The sequence below is a fragment of the Amphibalanus amphitrite genome, unplaced genomic scaffold (assembly GCF_019059575.1).
Source record: "Amphibalanus amphitrite isolate SeventyFive unplaced genomic scaffold, NRLGWU_Aamphi_draft 000740F_arrow, whole genome shotgun sequence".
Classification (NCBI taxonomy): domain Eukaryota; kingdom Metazoa; phylum Arthropoda; class Thecostraca; order Balanomorpha; family Balanidae; genus Amphibalanus; species Amphibalanus amphitrite.
In genome coordinates this window covers 86,090-107,858 of record NW_024882234.1, presented here as the reverse complement: position 1 = coordinate 107,858, position 21,769 = coordinate 86,090, and the positions used below count along the sequence as shown (strand labels likewise).

The following is a 21,769-nucleotide window of genomic DNA, read 5'->3' as shown; positions in this document are numbered from 1 at the left end:
CACCCGGAATTTTCAGAATTTAGTGATCCCAACTGAAACAGCAGCGCAGTTTATGTCATATCATTTTTTACATAAATGAAGCGCTTGTTTCATTAAAAATTGTGTTCTAAAATCAAAATTCTGCAAATTTATAACTAAATAGAAAGTATTATTGACTAATTGCAACCACGAATGGTCCTCCTTTGGTGCATATGATATAAATAAAGAACAGATATTTTGGAGCCCCGTGTCGACCCAGGGATAAGCGATAAAATGTTAAAATGAAAGACACGTACCTATGTCATCTATTGGTGTCTGCTGATAAGAATTCATTAAGATTGTGTAACATTTGATCAAAATAAATGTTGGTCCTGTCTGATATTTTTACACTGTCACTTGTTTCAACCTAATCCACCTTTCTCTTTCAGTTTCAACATCTTGATCTCGCAAGCCATATCAATATCAATATAAATTGCAAAAGGTTCTCAAGATGAGGTATGCCCAACTTGTCATGGGTCCTGCTGGAAGTGGGAAGGTAAATATATTTATAACTCTGCATGCCTATATATAATTTACAGAAATAAGCACACAGAAAATTTATTTCGGGTGCGTGTCAGTGTCTGTCGAGTCTTGAAAGGTACCTAGTAGGTAGCTACTAGCTACCTAACTCACAATTCATAGGCATCATTTTCATTGTCTAGTGGTTGGGCTTTAATTATTTACTTAAGGATACCGATAACAGAAGTAATTCCAGCTTTATCTACTTTCTGCGCCCTCTAAAACTGCAGAAATTGGCAAGCTAAAAAGGTGAGAGGAAAGAACATGTCCTCCTTAGCCTGAAAGTGACACAGCACATCAATACTTACAAATATTTTTTTTTTACACTTAACATTTATAAGTCACTCCAGCCACATGTTTAGTCAGGTAAAGTAAGTCTTCATTATGTAAAGGTCAGTTAAATTAGGTTTTGTTATTCCACTTCCAGTGTACCTGTTTTTAGGAGTAAATGACAGTATGAACAATTTTTTGGTACATTTGGTTTGTGACAATATGGTGTGGTTTTTATTCAATTTTAAGCTTATGGTACAAAAGGGCAATTTCACTATCATTCCTAGCCTATCATGCAAAATAATAGGGCTAATGTAAAAATGTCTTGCTAAAATTATATTTATATACACTGCTACAAGTGCATGAGGTGAACCTGGTCCTGGACCCAGTTGCTGAGTACCTATGTGCCTACTGTGACCACCAGCCAATGATGGATGTGCACGAGCTGCTCCACTTGGACAATATCACATGGCTGTGGCCCTGCCAAAAGCTTCAGCAGCTATCCTGGCTGGGCTGTGGCAATAGGTGCCAAAGATGCCTATATAATACAATTCATATGATAGTCGAGCCCCTTAAAACATGATTCCTAGTGTTCTGTGGTGGGAGGGCAATGGCTATTCAATATTCATTGTTTTGTTTGGTACTTAGATAGGTGGGGAAGTAGGGTGTAGGTATCACACCCCTCAATTTTGTTGTCATGAGTTTTAGCTGTTGTATAGTTTTATGCCCTTCTGATGTTATTTTGGTCTTTTCGAAATCGACATTTTCATTCCATTCTACCTAATACGTTCTTTGATGTCATTGTTTATCAATACAGGTGTTCAGCACCTTTTCATTTGATCCTACTGGAATCTGTTTGCCCAACAGAGCACCTACTGCTCGGCGATGCAGAAGCATGCACAGACAGCGAAGCGGACGGTGCACGTGGTGAACCTGGACCCGGCTGCCGAGTACTTTGACTACCAGCCGACGGTGGACGTGCGCGATCTGATCCACCTGGACGACGCCATGGAGGATGAGGAGCTGCGCTTCGGACCCAACGGAGGACTCGTCTTCTGCATCGAGTGAGCGGCACACAAAGACTCGCAGGGCATATCGAAGTTGTGTAATATACCGTATGGCGCCCAACAATCTGTTGTATCGCGCTTGCCAACCTCTCCTAATGGACATATTAACCATATTGTGAAAATTAGCAACCCTTGTGAATAGGTTTTATTTTACCTTTTTACAAAGCGTCTCAAAATCATCCAATCCCATTCGTTCATTACGTAACAATGCTGATTAGATGGCGTGTCGGGTTACATAGTCATGCGCCGGTTCATCGCAATCATTCGTAGCTCAGTACCTAACCCTTGCTCAGGTTTTCCCAAGTGAATAAAGTACGACGCCATCAATTGATGCGAGATTGATAGATGAATCCATCCGTCCTATGTCGCACAGATACCTGATGAAAAACATGAGCTGGTTGGAGGAGCAACTCGGAGAAGGTGACGACGACTACTTCCTCTTCGACTGTCCCGGCCAGATTGAGCTCTACACCCACATGGATGCCATGAAGAACATCGTTGACGCGCTGCAGGTTACTAAGCTGCGCAATTTCACGGAGAGATACTGTACTCGGGCCCGTAACGTCCCACTCAGTACCATTTCCACCGAGTGCCGATAATATTTCATCGCCGCAATGCTAGTAGGTACCTAGTTAGTTAAATAACCGTGCAAAGTAGGTAATAGGTATCCATGGTTTGCAACTGATCGTCCATTCTCAGGAAACGGGCCGTTGCGCTACATTCACCGTTGACACGGTCCGATGCAACGCAACCAGCCGGTGAAGCGCTGGTTGAGACTGTTCCCACCATTTCTAGCTCTAACGGATGGTGTTGCGTCGCCAGGCGCTGAACTTCCGAATGTGCGGCGTGTTCCTGGTCGACTCGTCCTTCATGGTCGAGGGCAGTAAGTTCATCTCCGGCACGATGGCAGCGCTCAGCGTAATGGTGAACATCAGCATCCCGCACGTCAACGTCCTGACCAAGATGGACCTCCTCAACGCTGAGTCCCGGAACCAGCTCGAGAGGTAACTGGCGGATGAGGGAACGTTGCCTCTGGTTTGGTGTCTTATCTCATACTAAAATCGATTGGCAAATAAGCCTAAGGCTAAGAATAAAACATCTGGTTGGGACCAAGTATTAGTAATTACCATGAAATATTGAGAGAAAATGGTTCATGTAAGCGGCCGGCTATCGTCGAATGAATAACACACCGATGTCACTATGTCGCGTTTGTCGCCGAGATTCTGGCCGCTGATCCGGGCGCCTGCGGGCAGGTTCGTGGACCCGGACACGCGGCGTCTGATGGACTCGGACGGGTCGCGCTTCTCGGAGCGGTACCGCCGGCTGACGGCCGCGCTGGCGCGCGTGGTCGACGAGTACGGCCTGGTGCAGTACCACACGCTGGACCTACACGACGAGCTGAGCATCGGACAGCTACTGGCCGTCGTCGACAACGCCATCCAGTACGGCGAGGACGAGGACGTGCGCACACACGAGTTCGAGATGCCCGACCCGGACGACGGTGAGGCGGCCGACGAGCAGCTCAGCAGGTACCTGCAGGAACTGTGAGCGGCTCAGGAACTGCAAGAACCGTGAGCGACTCAGCAGGTACCCGCAGGAACTGAAAATTGGTCCACCAGCATCTCAGCTGGTACCTGTTAGGACTGGTAGCTGGCTGATTAGCGGCTCAGTAGGTCCCTGCAGGAATTGCGAGGATCTCAACAGGTACCTGCAGGACCAGCTATGAGCGATCTGCGAACAGCTCAGCAGATGCCTTCAGAAACCGTGGGCGACCGGCGATCTGCTAAGACATGCGGGAGCTGTGCGCTGCGGTTGCGGCGGTGTGTGACCTGTGATGCAGAGACGAGGCTGAGGCGCCTCGCTGACGACCGGCCAGGACTGTCACCGAAGGCGCCCTTGTGCTGTGAGAAGGATCGGCTGGTAGACGAACAGCGCGGCGTCCAGCAGCTGGCCCGTGGAGTAGACTGTGATTGATAAGTGTTAGAAGGGCGGCGAGCCTCGACTGTCCCGTGACTGGCGCGCACTGGGCGGCGAGTCACTGCAGTGCCATCCGTCGGTATCATCACTGTGTACAAACGCCGCGACGTTTTGTATCTGAGTGGGACGTTTTGATGGGACACAATCAGTGAACATATATAGTGTTATGTATTCGTAGCGCTTACAAGTGAATGGACATGATTTAAGTGTTCACAGCTGGTTTCAAGACTTGCTTGCATCGGTCGTTCGTCGGGCCGCCTGTCGCTGCTTGTGCTGCTGGAGGAAGCTCTGGAACGACTCCGTGTCATCCTCATCGTCCCGCTCTGAAATACAAACGGATCGTCAGTTCAATAATTGTCGGACAGGTCTCACTAGCTATCGGAACTGTCAAAAGACTGGCAAAATACAGGATATATTGTGCACAAGTTCTAGTTTAAAAAAGCAGTAATTTCGGTTTTAATCCTTTGAAAGAAGGTGGAGTTAATTATATTGCGGGCGCTTCTTTATCGGCCTTTTTAGTTCGCATTACTTTCTAAAATCTAATTTGAAGATAATATTGCAACTTAAATCACTGGCAAAAGTTGGTTAACCTCATACTAGGTCTAACGATGTAACTGCATAGTTCGTGCCAGCTCCTCGTACCTGTTTCCCCTCACATGGCAGGTCGGGTACCGGCGGTACAGGTGGCGATCCGTCCCTACTTGTGTCCCGCTCCCACCCAGGTGTCGGTCCCTCCCTGCCTGTCCCCGCTCCCCCGCCAGGTGCCGGTCCCATCCCTACCTGTCTCCCGCTCCTCCGCCAGGTCGTCGTCGTCGTCGACGCGCGCTGCCGAGCGCAGGGTGACGTCGCTCTCGACGGTGGCCTCGCGGTCCTGCGGCTCGAGGTCGGCCTCCAGCCGCTGCAGGTCGCGCCGCTGCCGGCCGCGCTCGGCCTGGTCGCGCGCCGCCCGCAGCCGCTCGTACTCGGCGCGGTACTCGGTGAGGTACTCGCGCCGAGCGTCGCCGACCAGCTCCAGCAGCCGGTCCAGCCGGGCGCCCGTCACCGCCGATACGCCCGTGCACCTGTCGCAGGCCGCGCGTGCCGACACGGGTGAGTTAGAGGGGTGACAGTGGGTACCTGCCGTGTCACACTATTGTGCAGCAGAGTATAACGTTAACAGCATAGCGGCATTGGAAGTCAGTGTCAGACACTGAAAACGGTTATTTTCGGTTGCGTAAAAATACTAAAGGCACACTTAGTTATGAGGAAGAGACTGTACATTAAAACTGGTCGCGCTCGTAAGTAGAACTGTCCTATATACCAAAATACTATATACTTGCATACAACCCCGAGTATTAACCTGCTAAAACAGCAAAGTATTCAGGTCATCGAGTCGAACTCGCGGGATGTCGGGACCTCTTCCACTGCCTGGAGCCCCGGAGATGTACCGTATCAGATGTCGGCTCACCTGAGGTTGCTGTAGAACTCGTCGAGCACCAGCGACATGGAGTAGGTCAGGTTGGTGGCGTACGAGCTCTCCGAGCGCAGTGCCTCGTCGAACGCCTCAAAGTCGCGCATCCACTCCTCGGCGTAGCTGCTGTCGACCACGTCTGTCTGATGGAAGCCAACCGGGCCGGCGGTCAGACTCACGGAGAGCCGCGAATTTTGGGACTCTTTGATATCATTTGCCCGCGCGGTGAGGCTGCATCACTGAATGATGACGTTCCTCCACTACCAAGGAAACGCTAGCTGCTAATATGAATACACGCATACGGGTAAAGACGCAGGACTGTGTCCTGACGCGGTTTGAGGTAGCAAGCAAAATCGATTTGACGTTTGCAAGCTGCGTTTTCTGGAAAAAAGACCCTTGCAACCATAAGAAACTTCGAAATTAAAGTTTCTGAAACAGGGAGGATTCTTGCCTTGTTTAGAGCGACGACGAAGGGCAGCCGCGTCTTGTAGAGGATGGAGCAGGCGTAGAGCATGTTGGACATGAAGGTGACGGGGTTGACGCTGCGCACCGAGTCCATGACATAGACGATGACGGTGGGGAAGCCGGCTGCCAGTGCCTCGGTGATGATGGAGCCCGACGCGGACCACGTGAACACCTGCAGCAGCGAGGTGGTCGGTAACACGCGCACACAAACTGCCAGAGCAGTGAGAGTCCCACATACGATATACCAGGTTGGGTTTGGGCAACCGAAAAAACGCAGCTGTCAATAAAGGGCCCAAAACAACAAAGACTATTTACAAAACTTTGGCAACATCACCATCTATTCTACACATTATATAAGGCAGCAAACCCAAGTAATTGTATGACTCAGTGAAGCCAAGAAAGCCAGTCCACTGTCAATAGTACGATGGCGTCGTCAGTGTGCACGCCGGTCTGCCAGCTCACCTCGATCTGCCCCGGAGTGTCGATGATAACGTACTCGTGCTGGTCCTGCCGCTTGTCCAGCAGGCCCAGCAACTGGTCGAACTGCGTGGCGAACAGGTTCAGCGAGGTCACGATGCCGCCGTTCGGTCCCAGGCCGTACTGCTTCATCACGTCCTTGTACTTGACTGTGTCCCGAATATCTGTCAAACGAATCAGGTGGCCATTTTCAACAAAAGAAAAGCTATACAGAAAAATACTTTTGACTGGGGGTTTAGTTTGTAGAACGAAATACATTCAACTTGGAGTTGTGAAAGAGCACCATTAGAATTCTGAGTGAAACTTTCAATTTTTTTTAACTTAGGTACCTAAACATGAATATATTGCCAGAGAGAAAAAAAATCAACAGATTAAATGCTCACAACAAATATTTCAAGGTCGGCTTATGTGTTTAATTATGCAATAAAATGCCTAAATTTCTAGTTACCTATGTTAGCAGGATAGGGCATCTCAGCACATGCTGGGTCTAGGTTTATCACATAAGGTGCTGGTTTCTTCTCATACAGATATGATGTTACTTTCTGTACCAGCGTTGTCTTTCCAGAGCCAGCCATGCCAAGGAATATGAGGCAGGTAGGCTTCTTGCTGAAATCGCCACTGGCTTTAGCATTATCAGACGAATCAGTAGAGGATGGACACTGCTGAGAGTCTGCTGCATTTGAAGGAGCAGCACCAGCAACTCCTGCTGATCCATTCTCTGGCACACTACTTGCATTCATCTTGGAGACCCCAGCTTCTGCCATTTGCAACACTTGAAATATCTAGAACAAATTAAGAAGAGACCCCAGCCTGAAAAAATGCATAAGTATACAATTTAGGAACTGTTTTCCATATGTACATGCACAAAAACTACAATTGTGGATAACACTTAACAACTTCAATAAATTAACTATTTATTGATTCGAGGATTAAAGGTGAGTTATTTGCATTTTCAGAATGCTTCTTCCCTAAACCAATTTCACTAAAAACAGTAATTCATTAAGTCCAATGTGACAAAATGTAGATAGCAACAATATTATTATAAACAACTCCTCATTTAAGCAAACAGACCTTTACCCCAGATAGAGGAGTTTATTTTTAGCCCCTTGCCATGCCCTATTGGATGAAGTTCAGGTCAATGCTGATCAAGGTCAGGTCAGGTGAGGTCAAATTTCAAGTCTCAAGGTTGACTTAACTGGCATTGAGCTATAGCTTTTAGATCATATTTGAGCGAAACAGAAAGGAGCAGATTCTGCCCCAGCAGAGTGGGTGGTAGAAGAGCAAAAGACCTATCAAATACATTTTCTGCAGAGCTGTAGCCAGGGTTGGCAGGGGTTGCAAAAACTGGTTTTTGCCAGTGGTTTTAACCGGTTTAAACCGGCTGGCAGAAACCCCGGTGGCAAAAACTGGCAAAAACTGGCAAAAAATCAGATGGCCAAACCTACAACTTTTCTAGTTAGGAATGGATTTGAAATGTACAGAAATGCTTTTAATGCATTTCTGGTAGTTATATAGATGCACTTAACATTCTGAAGTTGCCTCATTACTTATCCCTGCTTAAAATGTCTATGCAATTATGCATGTCGGTAGACATCCACAACGGAATGTATTTCCATGTAAGGGGAGAGTGGGACAAGGCGGCCTCGGTAAGTAGGGTGTCATGCGGTGCCGTGCGCATATCAATGGCAGATGCCTCTTCGCACTTCTGATTGTGCAGGACTCACCCAGTCACCCTTGCATTGGCTCATTTATTACCCCCAAAAGACATCTTACTAGCTCCTTATGGATAGCCCATGAAAATGTTTCTGAGTTAGGTATGAAACATTTCAGTGGTCAATGTCACTTCTGTTTGAAAGCATAAAGCTTTCACCAAATTCTCCTTAAAATGTTTCCTGTTCAAAATCATGTCTAGGCATAGCATTGTGATATTCTGAGTTTTTGCCAGTTTTTGCCACTTTTTGCCGGTTAAAACCGGTTTAAACCGGCAAATGGCATAAACTAGTTTTTGCCGGCAAAAATGCCAACCCTGGCTGTAGCTTCCTTGGTTCAAAAGCCATGTGCAATAGGGTGGCACTTAGCAATAGGGTGAATTTTATGTTATCCGATTTTTAGGCGTGCGGGTAGTTTTCTGGTTCCATTCCCGTAAAAAATAATGTGTGCAAAATAATTTTGAAAAATATTGATATTTAGGGGTCGTGAATTGAGGTCAAAGTTGGCAGTTTTGGGGAAAAAAATCAACTTTTTGGAAACTACTTTAAACCTATTTGGAATGACATATGTGGTCATTAAGCGTCATATCCGACGTATTTTGACCTTTATTTGTATAACAATTGCTTATCCCATCACTTCCGGTCGATCGTAGCCAGTCCAGGTCACGCCAAGACAGGTCTGATCTGGGCTGTTTTACCCATGTCAGGCCTGTTTTTGGCCTGCGACCGGTGCCTTCTCTCTCACAGTGGAGGTCATATCCTCTTATGAGTGTGAGGAGTGAACGGTCTCTCCTGTTCCAAAGGGAGGACGAGCCCCACAGTTCTATCGGTTCTTGAGACATGCTCCTTTTCTGTCAAAGAGAATGTGAAGAAGTTGGAGCCAGCCTATCGCCGGCGGGGGAAAGCAGAGGCGAGAGTGGGCATTGAGCTGCGCTGGTTTATTGTGCTTTCGGGATGTTCTTCCGTGGGCGCTTCTTCCGACTCTACATAGTGCCAGTGCCAGCAACAGACTTACCCGGCCGTTGCGGCACGCACACGGAGGGAACGTCTTTGACGATGGCGACCATGAGAGAGAAACGTCGACTCACACTCCCAAGCGCATGCGGGCGAGCGGACGTCCCCAACAGTGAACTGGCCTCGACCGGGCCAAACTGCCCAACCGTAATGTGTGAAGAACACGTGAGCCTGTTATCAACTGCGGCACGGAACTTCTGATACGACTCCGGCTGAACCGCGAATCCTGAACCGCGAGAGAAGGAGCGTCGACCGATTCTAGGTCCTGGTGATGGGGGGGGGGGATTAGGGTGGCCAAGCTCCTCGCCGTTCCCAAACTCCCCTCCATCCAAGCACAGGAGGCCATGCTCACAGCGCTGGGAGGCTAGGAACTGGAGAAGCGGAACTGCGGCCTTTTGCTTCGACGCCACGACGGCGAACAGCATGCTGGTGAACGGTACTTTAGCCCTTATCATTTAGGGCCTTGCCCTTATCGAGCAGAAGCTGGATCGGCCCGTCCTCCAGCTGGCCTGCCGGCACCACGTGTAAGAGCTGGTCCTAGAGAAGGCCTTCTCCACCTGCCGTAGAATCTCGAGCGGCCTCTACATCCGGCTGTTTAAGAGGTTCAAAGGCGGATGGGAGTTCATGCTTCATTGACAGGATCACACCGGTGGCGTTCGCCGTCGACGACGTTCCGGAGTGGGACAAGCTGCTGGTAAGCTTCCATCGCTTCCATCGCTGGACTATGCCTAGCTCCGGGAAGACTACCGAAAACTTCTGGAGCTCTGCGTAACTGCTCTCGGTGGAGTTCCAAGCACGGCATCCGTTTCTCCGCCTCAGAGTACTCCACTGAGTTAGGTGGATGGCAAAGACCATCCGTACCGTGGATGCCTTCCTCTTCATGGAGCGGCTCCGGCTGACGGCGGCCGAGGCCCAGGTCATCAGACGCTGTGCGCTGTTCGTTGCCTGCAAGTTCGCCGCCGCCGCCGCCGCCTGGTCTGGGACTCTACTGCCACTGCGCCGGCTCTGGACCTGACCTTCGTGAACTCGTTCTGCACCTACCCCGACAAGGAGCTGTCGAAAGCGACAGTCCCGGTCTTCGGCCGTCACCTGTAGTAATTGAGTGATCGGCTGGTGACTCTGGAGCTTTTAGACCCCGACCCTCGGGCTCAATCAAGACATGGTGCGGGCAATAGACTTGTAGGAGAGGGGACCCGCCCCGTAAGTCCTTAGTGGACACTATGAACGCCGCTCTCGCGACCGAGACGTTGGCGAGCTTCCTCACACCATCGTTCAAAAAGCTCTCAAGGATACACGACCTGGACGCGGGGCTCATCATCAATGACCAAGGCCACTGGGAGGACAGCGGCTACCAAACCGCAGCTCGTGTAGTCCGGGAGCTGCGGGTGGTGAATGACTTCACCAGGCGCGGTATGGCGCTGATGTAGGACTGGCACTCATGGAAGACAAAGATTAGCGCCAGTTCTTCCTCCATGTCGTTGAAAAGATCACAGAAAACGCTAACCTGACACCCGAAGATCGACTGCAATTGCTAACCAGGCTACACACAAAGTGATCTGGGTGCCCGTTGCCCATGATACCCCTCCCTCCAATGAGGCGCCAATAATCTACTAAAGAGGAGGAACTGGAGTAGTGGAGTACATATACCAGCGTTCTGGCGTGGCCGAAGCTGCATGGAATATCAATAAACAATATGAAAATGACTAAGAAATGCCTTATTATCATCCGATTATAGCGTAATAGGAAACTCAGAAGCGATTTTAATGATATTGAAATATGCTACCAAAATCTCAATTTTTACCTTAATTCGCGACCTCTAAACATCAATATTTTCCCATAAAAATTTGCCTCCCTTATTTTTAACGGGAATGGAACCGGAAAACCACCCGCACGCATTAAAAATCAAAAATTGATTTTTAAGTGCCACCCTAATGTGCAAGTTCATGAAAAATGGCAAAATCGGGAAAATGGGTGCTTGGGCTATGGCTGCCACAAAATCTAAGGGAATGCGCCAAAAATGACATGCAGCATTGAATGCAGGCAGGACAAAACACCAAGAATAAAACAGACTTTCTGCAGCCAGGAAATTACACCCAAGAGCCTAAAGCAAAATGCATGCATTAATTGTATGCACCTACCCCATACGATTGATGTGAGCAGAATTTAGCTTAATGCATTTGAAAAGCATCTCACATGGGATTTCCTGAATACAGAAAGAGTCTGTTTCAGCCTTTAATCCCTAAACAGCTTGAACTGTACAAAACATATAACTGCAAACCCTCAAAAAATACCTATATAAGAAAATGGGACAACCAGACTTCAATGTGAATAACAACAATAATTACAACAAAAAATACATGAAAATGGGACAAACAGATTTCAATGTATAAAGCAATATTAATTACCCTGACCTAGCAGCCAGGGATTATTCAGAGGGGTGTTCACGGGCACTGCACACTGCTGCGTGCGGGGTGTGCGGTGCGTCCAGCAGGCGTGGGGGTAGGGGATGGGTAGGCGGTTCTGACGTCACAGCTGCATGCGGTGGACGGTCCGCTGTGGCCAGTCACGACCGGCCACAGCGATCGCTGTGTGCGGTGACGGAAGGCTGACGTAGGGACGCAGTTAGCGGAGCTTCGAGGCTGTGTGCGGTCTGACCGCACACAGGGCCTGTGAACAGCCCTCAGGATTATTGGAGCAAAGTTTGAGCATAGCAATCAAGTGCATTCTATGCAGCAACCAAATTCAAATTCAAATTGAAAAAAATCAAATTGAATTCGTATCAACAGCAACCCAAACCCAATAAACCCTGATGCAAACCCACAGACACAGTGCATATAATCACCACGGTATATTGTTATAGAGAGAGATCTAAATAAATGATAATTGACAAGAAGGCCGTATAATAGAATAATTGAAAATTACATATAGTAGATAAATACGGAATAGCCGAAATACCGCCCCGCACGCGGGTAGCATGTGGCTTAGCTTTGTCAGGTATTCATTATACCGCTGTCACGAGCTCATCTAGCTCATGGATTTTATGGCCCGCTTCTGATTGGTGAATGTACATTTGCAAGGCATGTGAGCAGAATATGCACGAATCAGCTTTTTTATGAAAATTCTTAGAACATTTAAATGCGCATTAATCGTCGCATATGCGCCAGTTGCCATTATCGGTTTTTTCACTGAACTCTATGTTTTTTTATATTTCAATTCGCCTCGTGACACCTCGCTAGGTGGCAGCACCGTAGAACCGTATAGATAGGATAGCGAATGTGGCGCACGAGTTACGAATACCGGTAAACATGTATTTCTGTATCAGCTTCTCTACTCTTGCTTCAGATTTCTTGCGGGGAGGACGTGGCAAGAACAGCTGATTGACTTTCTAGTGGTGACGTGGCGGTGGAAGACATCTTGGATCTTTAAGTTTTTGGTTTCAGTTTTGTTTAATTTCAATTCGTTCATCATTTATAAAATCCCAGTGCACAACGGTATGTAAAATGAAGCCGGGAAGGCCCGGTAAACGGGTGAGGGCTGATGAATCTTTTTTCGATCAAGGAAACAATGAAAACTCCGGGTCGTACCTCAAAATCAAACTCCTCTCGGGGAAAACACTTAAATCCAGAGGCTGGCCATGGGTGCAGTTAGGTGTTAGAGGTGTCCTGGGGGATGTTGACAAGTTGGAAAAGGCTAGTTTTTTGACTGATGGATCTTTGCTCGTCAAAACGAAACATGCTCTCCAAACTGAAAAGTTTCTGAAAGTTAGGAAATTTGCAAATGAGGACTGTGAAGTATTGAAAGATGAAAGGCTGAACACATCACGGGGCACTATTCGTGCATATGACTTAGAAGAACTTAGCGAGGACGAGGTGGTCCAGTGGCTAAAGGACTTTGGGGTTGTTGGAGCAAAGCGCTTCACCAGGAAAGTGAATGGACAAACACAAGGGACCCCAACCCTGCTACTTACCTTTGACAGACCATCCTGCCCAACAAAACTGCAAATGGACTATGTGACATACCACGTGCACACGTATATACCAAACCCCCTGCTGTGCTACCGGTGCGGCAAATTTGGGCATGCTCAGGAGCGATGCACTAAAGACAAGGTATGTCTAAACTGTGGACAAATGCCTCATGAGGGAGAATGCACGCCCCAGTGCATCAACTGCCGACGCACTGATCATGGGTGTCAATCTCATGACTGTGAAACATGGCAGAAAGAGAAAGAAATATGTAGGATCAAAGTGGAAGAGGAGGTATCTTTCAGCCAAGCCAGGAAACTGTATGATGACCGCCATGAGCCCCCTGTTCTCAGAAATTATGCTGCCACTGTGCGCACTCCACATATTACTGGAAGGCAGGAGGATGAGGAGTTGAAAGGAAAGGTAGAAAAGCTAGAGAAGAAGGTAGATGAGATGATGACATTGCTCAAAAAACTGACTGAGTCGCAGATCACAGAAAGTACCTCTAAAGGTGCTGCTAGTACAACAGACACAGTACGTGTAAAGGAAACCCAGAGGGATGTATTACAGAGATCGAGAGGTGATGAGACAATGGGAGATGCTACAACAGACAGTGATGAAGGGGAGGTGAATGATACGAGGAAAACTCATGAAATTACGCAACCCATGGAAAGAGATGAGGGAGACGAAATGATTCAGACATGTGACTTGACACAGACAATAGACACAGTGAAAAAGACCAAAGATGCTGCCAAATGGCAGACTGTACAAAGGCAAAAGGGTTTAGGACGAGGAAAAGGCAAAACCAAACCACAGGTATCTGCTTGTCCAGATACCATCCCCCCCGCTCCCCCGCTTGTGAGAGCAGGCATATCCAATGAAAGAGCAGGGGACAAACCCATGACAAGAAAGCAGTCATGGGTAGATATTTCACAAGCGGCATCAGACAACTGATTGGAGTGAATAGTATATTCACTAGTAGCTAGTTAGTTTTTCTTTTCTTTAAAAAAAAACAAAACAAAAAAAAAAAACAAAACAAAAAACAAAAAACAAAAAACAAAACAAAAAAACAAAACAAAAAACAAAAAAACAAAACAAAAAACAAAAAAACTTCTCTAAACTCTAGAGGCAAACACATACTACACCATGGTGAAAATAATGCAATGGAATTGTAGAGCATTGATTGGAAAATGGGCTTCTGTCAAACCCTTCCTTATGACCCAAACATGTGATGTTTACTGTTTACAGGAAACTCACTTCCTTCCATCAGATGAATATGATTTTAACTTGCCGAATTACACAAGGTATGATGTTTTTGGCAATGATGAAAGGAGACAGGGAGGTGTGTGTATATATGTTACTAACAGGATTCCTCACAGACTGATAACTGTGAACACCAACTTACAAGCTGTGGCCTGCTCCATACGAATGGGCAGCTCAACCATGCACATCTGTTCTCTTTACCTACCCCCCACTGAACCTTTACAATATGAAGAGTTGGAAAGTCTGATTAAGCAGCTCCCGGAGCCCATGGTTATCTGTACGGATGCCAACAGTCGTCATATGCTTTGGGGTTCGGATCGATGTGACCGAAGGGGAATGATATGGGAACGTTTGATCAGAACTTTTGGACTCAATGTTCTCAATGATGGTAGTGCTACTAGAATTGATGATTACACTGGGCTGTACTCCCATATCGATCTGACAGTATCTTCAGGATCAGTCGCCCCCCACGCAATGTGGATGACTGAAGATGATCCTCATGACAGTGACCATTTCCCAATTTATATAACACTGAATAATGTTGTTGACCCTTCACAGGACTCAGACATTTTTTATGGATGGAACTTAAATAAAGCAAACTGGAATGAATTTAGAGAAAAGTGTACACTCAACTATGATGATCAACTGGGAGTAGAAAACTGCAAAGTTATGACAGACCTTATTGTCTCAGCAGCAACAGAGACAATACCTAAGAAAACTGGACATGCAAAGTACTGCTGTCCTTGGTGGACAGATGAGTGCAAGAAAGCGATTACAGAACGGAAAAGGCTATTAAACCGATTTAGGAGAAATAGAGAGGTCCCAGGACTATTACTTGAATATAAAAGAGCAAAGGCCAAAGCCAGACAGGTTATTAGGCAGGCCAAGAAAGACTCCTGGCTTAAACTCCTTAGCCTCTTCAATTACCAGACCCCCTTACCCAGGTTGTGGGAGATACTGAGGAAATTCACAAGGAAAACGAGATACAACAGACCTTTACCCGTACTCAGTATAGATGGACGTATTATCGATGATACTTTTGAAGTTGGGAATACACTTGGACGATACTTTGAAAGCATCTCCTCGCAGGAGAACTACTCAGAACATTTTCGTACACGAGTTGATGACATTATTAGAACTATGCCTGATTTCCGTTCTAACAATGCTGAATGCTACAATGACTTATTCACCTTACCTGAACTGACAAACGCCATAAAACGATGTGGAAATACGTCTATAGGACCGGATAGACTGCATTACGCTTTTTTTAAACATATGGGGAATACTCAATACGGAGAACTTCTTAAGATGTTTAACGCAGTCTGGACGGAAGGTATTTTTCCGACAGACTGGTCACATTCATACGTGGTCCCTATCCTGAAACCTGGGAAGCCGGCTTCCAACCCTCAGTCATACAGACCAATTCAACTTACCTCATGCATGGGTAAAATCATGGAAAGAATGATAGCTGAAAGGCTCAAATGGTATACCGAAAACAAAGGAGTGCTATCGAAATACCAGTGTGCCTTCAGGAAAGCACGATGTACGGTCGACCACATTATCAGACTGGAATCAGAGATACGACATGGATTCCTCTACCACAAATATACGTTGGCAGTATTTCTGGATTTTAAAAGTGCTTACAATTTAGTGTCTACCCCTGCCCTCCTTCTAAAGATGTATACATTGGGCTTCCGTGGAAGACTGATGAAATTTGTGGAAAACTACCTGAATGGAAGAACCTTCCAGGTGAAGTGTGGTCGATTATCACAGATTTTTGAACAGGAGAATGGAGTCGTCCAAGGGGGAGTTGTTTCGCCGATACTTTTTAACCTGATGATAAATGATATTTTTGAAGGTATTTCAGATGAGTTCTCCTATGCTATGTATGCAGATGACTGTGCAATTTGGTTACAAGGAAGGCATCTTCCACAACTAATAACAACCATGCAAAACGCACTTGATTCCTTGGTGGAGTGGGCAGATACGTGGGGATTTACTTTCACGCCTACCAAATGTAATGCAGTGATATTTGGACGATATATGAAAAGAACTGAATTAGATCACATTTCCCTACTACGGATTAAAGACGAACCAATTGCATACTGTGACAATGTAAAGTTTCTTGGAGTGTTTCTGGACTCCAAGTTAAACTTGAACAAACATATCCAGTACGTTCGAGCCAGAGCATTGAAACGCATTCCCATATTGAAATGCATATCCGGACGTGAATATGGTGCCGACAGAACCATTCTGTTGAGGATGTACAAATCCCTTATACGTCCCATCCTAGAATATGCCTGTCAGGTCCTTGATGGACCAGCAAACAATGCAGTGCACTCCCTTGAAAGCATACAGAACGCGTGTTTGAGGGTAGCTACAGGAGCATTGCGGACTTCTCCGGTAATGGCACTGCAGGTTGAGTCACATGTACCGCCACTCTTCCTACGACGTTGGGAGATGACTGTCAGATATGCCCTAAAAGTGACAGGATACGATGAACATCCATGTCGAGACTACATTGACGGGACCTTTACTCTACCTGACCTAGAGTGGGGATATATTAAGCGAATATCTGGATTCCCCTTCTATGAACGTCTGCAACATGTCGCCCGAAACCTTCGGATAGTTCTTCCCAATGATGTGACGCTTAAAGCCAGTGCTTACCCTGTATGGCAGCGACACCAGTGTGACGCACATAAACTAATTGAACAGCAGAAGGCTAATTTGGAGAGATGTGATGTTTTGCAGGCCTTTGAAGAGTTTAAGGGTACACACCCTGGATATCATTTCCTTTACACTGACGGTTCGAAAAGTGAAAGGGGCGTGGGATGTGCTTTCGTGCACGGAAACATGCAGTATAAAACGAAACTGAAACGTGACTACTCGATTTTTACAGCTGAGTGTGTTGCTTTGCTCCAAGCTGTACATTATGTCCAACATAACCAACTGGCAAACAGCGTCATTTGTACCGACTCCCTCTCGCTGCTATTAGCCCTGCAAACAAATGAAAGTAACCACCCTATGGTTACCGACATTAAGGATACTTTGCATTGTCTGAAGGAACACAATCTGCGGTGTGTAATCCTTTGGGTCCCTGGACACTGTGGAATCTACGGGAATGAACAGGCAGACCTTCAAGCAAAACGGGCTGTTTTACTAGATAGGACCGAGGAGGAGTATGAAGTGTCTGTGCAGGAATATGTGTCTTTTATCCGTGCAGCATGTTTTGATCAATTTAATAGCATGTGGGTAAACGATACTCGCCAGACAAACCTTAAGAGCATAAAGCATGTTACGGGGAACTGGGTGTCTTGTCGCCGGAATGTCCGACGTGAGGAAATAGTGTTATGTCGACTGCGGCTTGGACACACCAGAATCTCGCACTCGTTTATTATAGACCGTGATGTGCGACCAGAATGTAGTACCTGCGGCCAGTACGTGACAGTGCAACACATGTTAATTGAATGTCCGAACTACGCTGACCAAAGAAGACATCTCAGTGTACTGTGCCGGCACCATGGTGCGCCGATGGAGCTGGGTACTCTACTTGGTGACTCATACCCTGATATTACTGACGCTTTGTTTAAGTTTCTACACGATAGTGAACTGTTTAAGAAAATTTAAGATTATATTGTTTATTGTATGTTTATGTTATGTGGCTGTGATATGTACAGTCTTTACCGTTTTGTTTATTTTAGTGCAAGTCTCTGTTGTTGTCTACTATGCTGTGTATGAGTGATAATGAGCTGTGATGTATGCTGTGAAAGTATGATATGGATGAGAATGAGATGAATGAATGAATGAATGAATGATGAATGACAGTGAATGGAAAACATGAGAGTGGAGTAGAAGGAGTAGAGATTTATAACAATGGTAAATAGCTGCTACTAACTCGGTGATTTGCTTCCCCCTCCCTCCCCACCCGCCACGGCACTCGCGTACACTAAACCGCTACAATATATCGGTACTGACAGTCGCACACACACATATTCAGACTATATCAGTACCGTGCACAATCAGTGTAGACCACATTGCTGTGTGCGATAGGCCGAGCTGAAACACAGCGCGCTCCTCTTACAGGATAACAGAGGAACATATGTTTACTCTATATACTCGAATACGTTTTTGGTATATACGCGGATATGTTGATCATATGTGAACGATTGGCGTGATGGCTGAGTGCAGGCCTTATGAGTATGAGCTGATGTTAAACTTGTGAAATGTATGATGTTTGTTTTTCTTTCTCTTTAATTTACTTTATTTTTATTTTTAGTTAGTGTAGTTTGACCAATCACTAACATCTAACTACGGCAATACCAACCTAAACTGATAAATCCTAACTGGACAAATCCTGGCAACGCATTTCCTTGTCCCATGGATCGCTTAGTTCCATTCCCTGGCCATGACAAGAAGGAAGAGAAGATGTGAAGACAACTTCTGGACGCTCTGAGCCCAAGAGGCTATGCGCCCTACACCAAAACAACAACAACATATCAGCTTCTCTCCAGGGAGACACGTGCATATAGTTGCATCATATTCACATTCAGATTCGCGTGCACATTCGCGGACCCCTTCGATTTAGCTGAAAATTGCACAGCAGATAGACCTTGAGCTCCTAAGTGCGAAAATCATCTTTTTATTGACCGACATTAAGTATTTTCCAAGTTATTCACGTTTGTTTTACTAGTACAATATTCTGGTTAGTAAACCTTCCCGGAAAAATCGGACCTCATCAAATTTCAAAAAAATTTCAGAAATGATTAAGACTCAGTCGTTCTTTACAAAAAACTAATTTGCATCAAACGCGGTCGCATAGTTTTCTCAGGAGAAGTCTCTTAAGTTCAAGGTCGTTCAAGGTCATGCAATTTTTCTCACTTTTTGGAGTCGTTTTACACGTGACAGCTTCGTATTTATGAAGGGCATTAGCTATACATACTGCAATAACAATATACTTAAGCACCAGAGGCATTGTTAGACCAAAGGGCGAAAAACAGTCGATTAACCTATTGAGCAAAGACAAGAGGCAAATACAAGTGATATTCAGATTTCCCGTCCTAAAGTGAACTTGCCGGACCCCTCCGATTTCGTTCAAAGTCACAGGAATGATGCTCCTTGACCTCCTGAACACGAAAACAGTGCTACTTTTGACCGACATCAAAGACTTTTCCAGATATACGCATGCGTGCACATTCAAATTGCATATGTTGCATATGGCACGTTGGGCGGACCCCTTCGATTTCGTTCAAAATCACAGGAATGATGCTCCTTGACCTCCTGAACACGAAAATAGTGCTACTTTTGACCGACATCAAAGACTTTTCCAGATATACGCATGCGTGCACATTCAAATTGCATATGTTGCATATGGCACGTTAGGCGGACCCCTTCGATTTCGCTCAAAATCACAGGAATGATGCTCCTTGAGGCTTGACCTCCTGAACACGAAAACAGTGCTACTTTTGACCGACATCAAAGACTTTTCCAGATATACGCATGCGTGCACATTCAAATTGCATATGTTGCATATGGCACGTTGGGCGGACCCCTTCGATTTCGTTCAAAATCACAGGAATGATGCTCCTTGACCTCCTGAACACGAAAATAGTGCTACTTTTGACCGACATCAAAGACTTTTCCAGATATACGCATGCGTGCACATTCAAATTGCATATCTTGCTTAAGGCACGTTGGGCGGACCCCTTCGATTTCGCTCAAAATCACAGGAATGATGCTCCTTGACCTCCTGAACACGAAAACAGTGCTCCTTTTGACCGACATCAAAGACTTTTCCAGATACACGCATGCGTGCACATTCAAATTGCATATGTTGCATATGGCACGTTGGGCGGACCCCTTCGATTTCGTTCAAAATCACAGGAATGATGCTCCTTGACCTCCTGAACACGAAAATAGTGCTACTTTTGACCGACATCAAAGACTTTTCCAGATATACGCATGCGTGCACATTCAAATTGCATATGTTGCATATGGCACGTTGGGCGGACCCCTTCGATTTCGTTCAAAATCACAGGAATGATGCTCCTTGACCTCCTGAACACGAAAATAGTGCTCCTTTTGACCGACATCAAAGACTTTTCCAGATATACGCATCCGTGCACATTCAAATTGCATATGTTGCATATGGCACGTTGGGCGGACCCCTTCGATTTCGCTCAAAATCACAGGAATGATGCTCCTTGACCTCCTGAACACGAAAATAGTGCTACTTTTGACCGACATCAAAGACTTTTCCAGATATACGCATGCGTGCACATTCAAATTGCATATGTTGCATATGGCACGTTGGGCGGACCCCTTCGATTTCGCTCAAAATCACAGGAATGATGCTCCTTGACCTCCTGAACACGAAAATAGTGCTCCTTTTGACCGACATCAAAGACTTTTCCAGATATACGCATGCGTGCACATAGTCGTTCTGAGTCTAGAAGCTTCTGCTGGGCAGTTCTAGAAGCTCGACGAAAATGCGGTTCTAACATGTTGTAGCCACGTCAATTTTGCATCGACTGACACTAGTAACTTGAAGATCAATTCAGTCGTTTTGAGTCTAAAAGCTTCTAAAGAGGCCAATGTTTGGCTATACACCCCGTAAGTGGTCTTTAGGCATACGAGTCAATACAGAGGTCAACTTAACGGTCTCTCCTGCCTAAACTAAGAAAGATACAGAAACCCTGTTACCGCCATTCAAAAGTCCTTGCATGTATCTACAACTTAGAGGAAATTCAAGGTATTGACGTTTTTAGTCTGGCCGCCAGATGGCACCAAGCTTGACATATATTTGCACCACCTGGTGGGCAGTTGTAGAAGCTTGACGAAAATGCAGTTCTAACATGTTGTAGCCACATCAATTCTGCATCGACTGACACTAGAAACTTGAAGATCAATTCAGTCGTTTTGAATCTAGAAGCTTCTAAAGAGGCCAATGTTTGGCTATACACCCCGTAAGTGGTCTTTAGGCATACGAGTCAATGCAGAGGTCAATTTAACGGTCTCTCCTGCCTAAACTAAGAAAGATACAGAAACCCGCTTACCACCATTCGATAGTCCTTGAATGTATCTACAACACATTGGAAATTCAAGGTCTTGACGTTTTTGGTCTGGCCGCCAGATGACGCCAAAGTTGACATACATTTGCGCCACCTGGTGGGCAGTTGTAGAAGCTCGACGAAAATGCAGTTCTAGTATGTTGTAGCCACATCCATTCTGCATCGACTGACACCAGAAACTTGAAGATCGGTATAGTCGTATTGAATGTAGAAGCTTCTAAAGAGACCTATGTTTGTCTATGCACCCGTTAGGTGGTCTTTAGGCATGCGAGTCAATTCAGAGGTCAACTTAACGGTCTCTCTTGCCTAAACTAAGAAAGATACAGAAATCCGGTTACCACCATTCGATAGTCCTTGAATGTATCTATAACTTATAGGAAATTCAAGGTCTTGACGTTTTTGGTCTGGCCGCCAGATGGCGCTAAATTTGACATATATTTGCGCCACCTGGTGGGCAGTTGTAGAAGTTCGACGAAAATGCGGTTCTATCATGTTGTAGCCACGTTAATTC

General features: G+C 46.0%; 2 protein-coding genes across 15 annotated transcripts; one reads left to right on the top strand and one right to left on the bottom strand.

The window, feature by feature from the left end:
• The first annotated feature begins 45 nt into the window (after window positions 1-45).
• Window positions 46-4,205, top strand: LOC122365466 (GPN-loop GTPase 3-like). 6 transcript variants are annotated; one of them, XM_043336701.1, is made up of 6 exons: window positions 46-174; window positions 408-514; window positions 1,675-1,871; window positions 2,248-2,386; window positions 2,697-2,878; window positions 3,128-4,205. In XM_043336701.1, the coding sequence occupies exons 2-6, from the start codon at window positions 470-472 to the stop codon at window positions 3,420-3,422; spliced, it is 858 nt and encodes a 285-aa protein (XP_043192636.1). In that variant the 5' UTR covers window positions 46-174; window positions 408-469; the 3' UTR covers window positions 3,423-4,205. The 6 variants fall into 6 exon arrangements, with proteins under 6 accessions (XP_043192636.1, XP_043192633.1, XP_043192632.1 ...); XM_043336698.1 differs by having other exon boundaries at window positions 122-141; XM_043336697.1 differs by having other exon boundaries at window positions 138-254.
• LOC122365464 (GPN-loop GTPase 1-like) lies at window positions 4,001-12,069 on the bottom strand. 9 transcript variants are annotated; one of them, XM_043336677.1, is made up of 7 exons: window positions 12,035-12,069; window positions 6,692-7,053; window positions 6,229-6,407; window positions 5,753-5,938; window positions 5,299-5,444; window positions 4,632-4,912; window positions 4,001-4,174 (listed from the first exon to the last, which is right to left on the bottom strand). In XM_043336677.1, the coding sequence occupies exons 2-7, from the start codon at window positions 7,005-7,007 to the stop codon at window positions 4,074-4,076; spliced, it is 1,209 nt and encodes a 402-aa protein (XP_043192612.1). In that variant the 5' UTR covers window positions 7,008-7,053; window positions 12,035-12,069; the 3' UTR covers window positions 4,001-4,073. The 9 variants fall into 9 exon arrangements, with proteins under 9 accessions (XP_043192612.1, XP_043192609.1, XP_043192615.1 ...); XM_043336674.1 differs by having other exon boundaries at window positions 6,692-7,055; window positions 11,954-12,045; XM_043336680.1 differs by lacking the exon at window positions 12,035-12,069 and adding an exon at window positions 11,974-12,032.
• Between the last annotated feature and the right edge of the window lie 9,700 nt (window positions 12,070-21,769).

Bases quoted from the DNA above. Each gene is read 5' to 3' on its own strand.
- LOC122365466 (XM_043336701.1), top strand. From the start codon at position 470: ATGAGGTATGCCCAACTTGTCATGGGTCCTGCTGGAAGTGGGAAG. The intron at 515-1,674 runs GTAAATATATTT...TTTGCCCAACAG, and splicing joins GTCCTGCTGGAAGTGGGAAG to AGCACCTACTGCTCGGCGAT. The intron at 2,879-3,127 runs GTAACTGGCGGA...GCCTGCGGGCAG, and splicing joins TCCCGGAACCAGCTCGAGAG to GTTCGTGGACCCGGACACGC.
- LOC122365464 (XM_043336677.1), bottom strand. From the start codon at position 7,007: ATGGCAGAAGCTGGGGTCTCCAAGATGAATGCAAGTAGTGTGCCAGAG. The intron at 6,408-6,691 runs GTAACTAGAAAT...TTCGTTTGACAG, and splicing joins GCCCTATCCTGCTAACATAG to ATATTCGGGACACAGTCAAG. The intron at 4,913-5,298 runs GTGAGCCGACAT...GGCCTGCGACAG, and splicing joins GAGTTCTACAGCAACCTCAG to GTGCACGGGCGTATCGGCGG.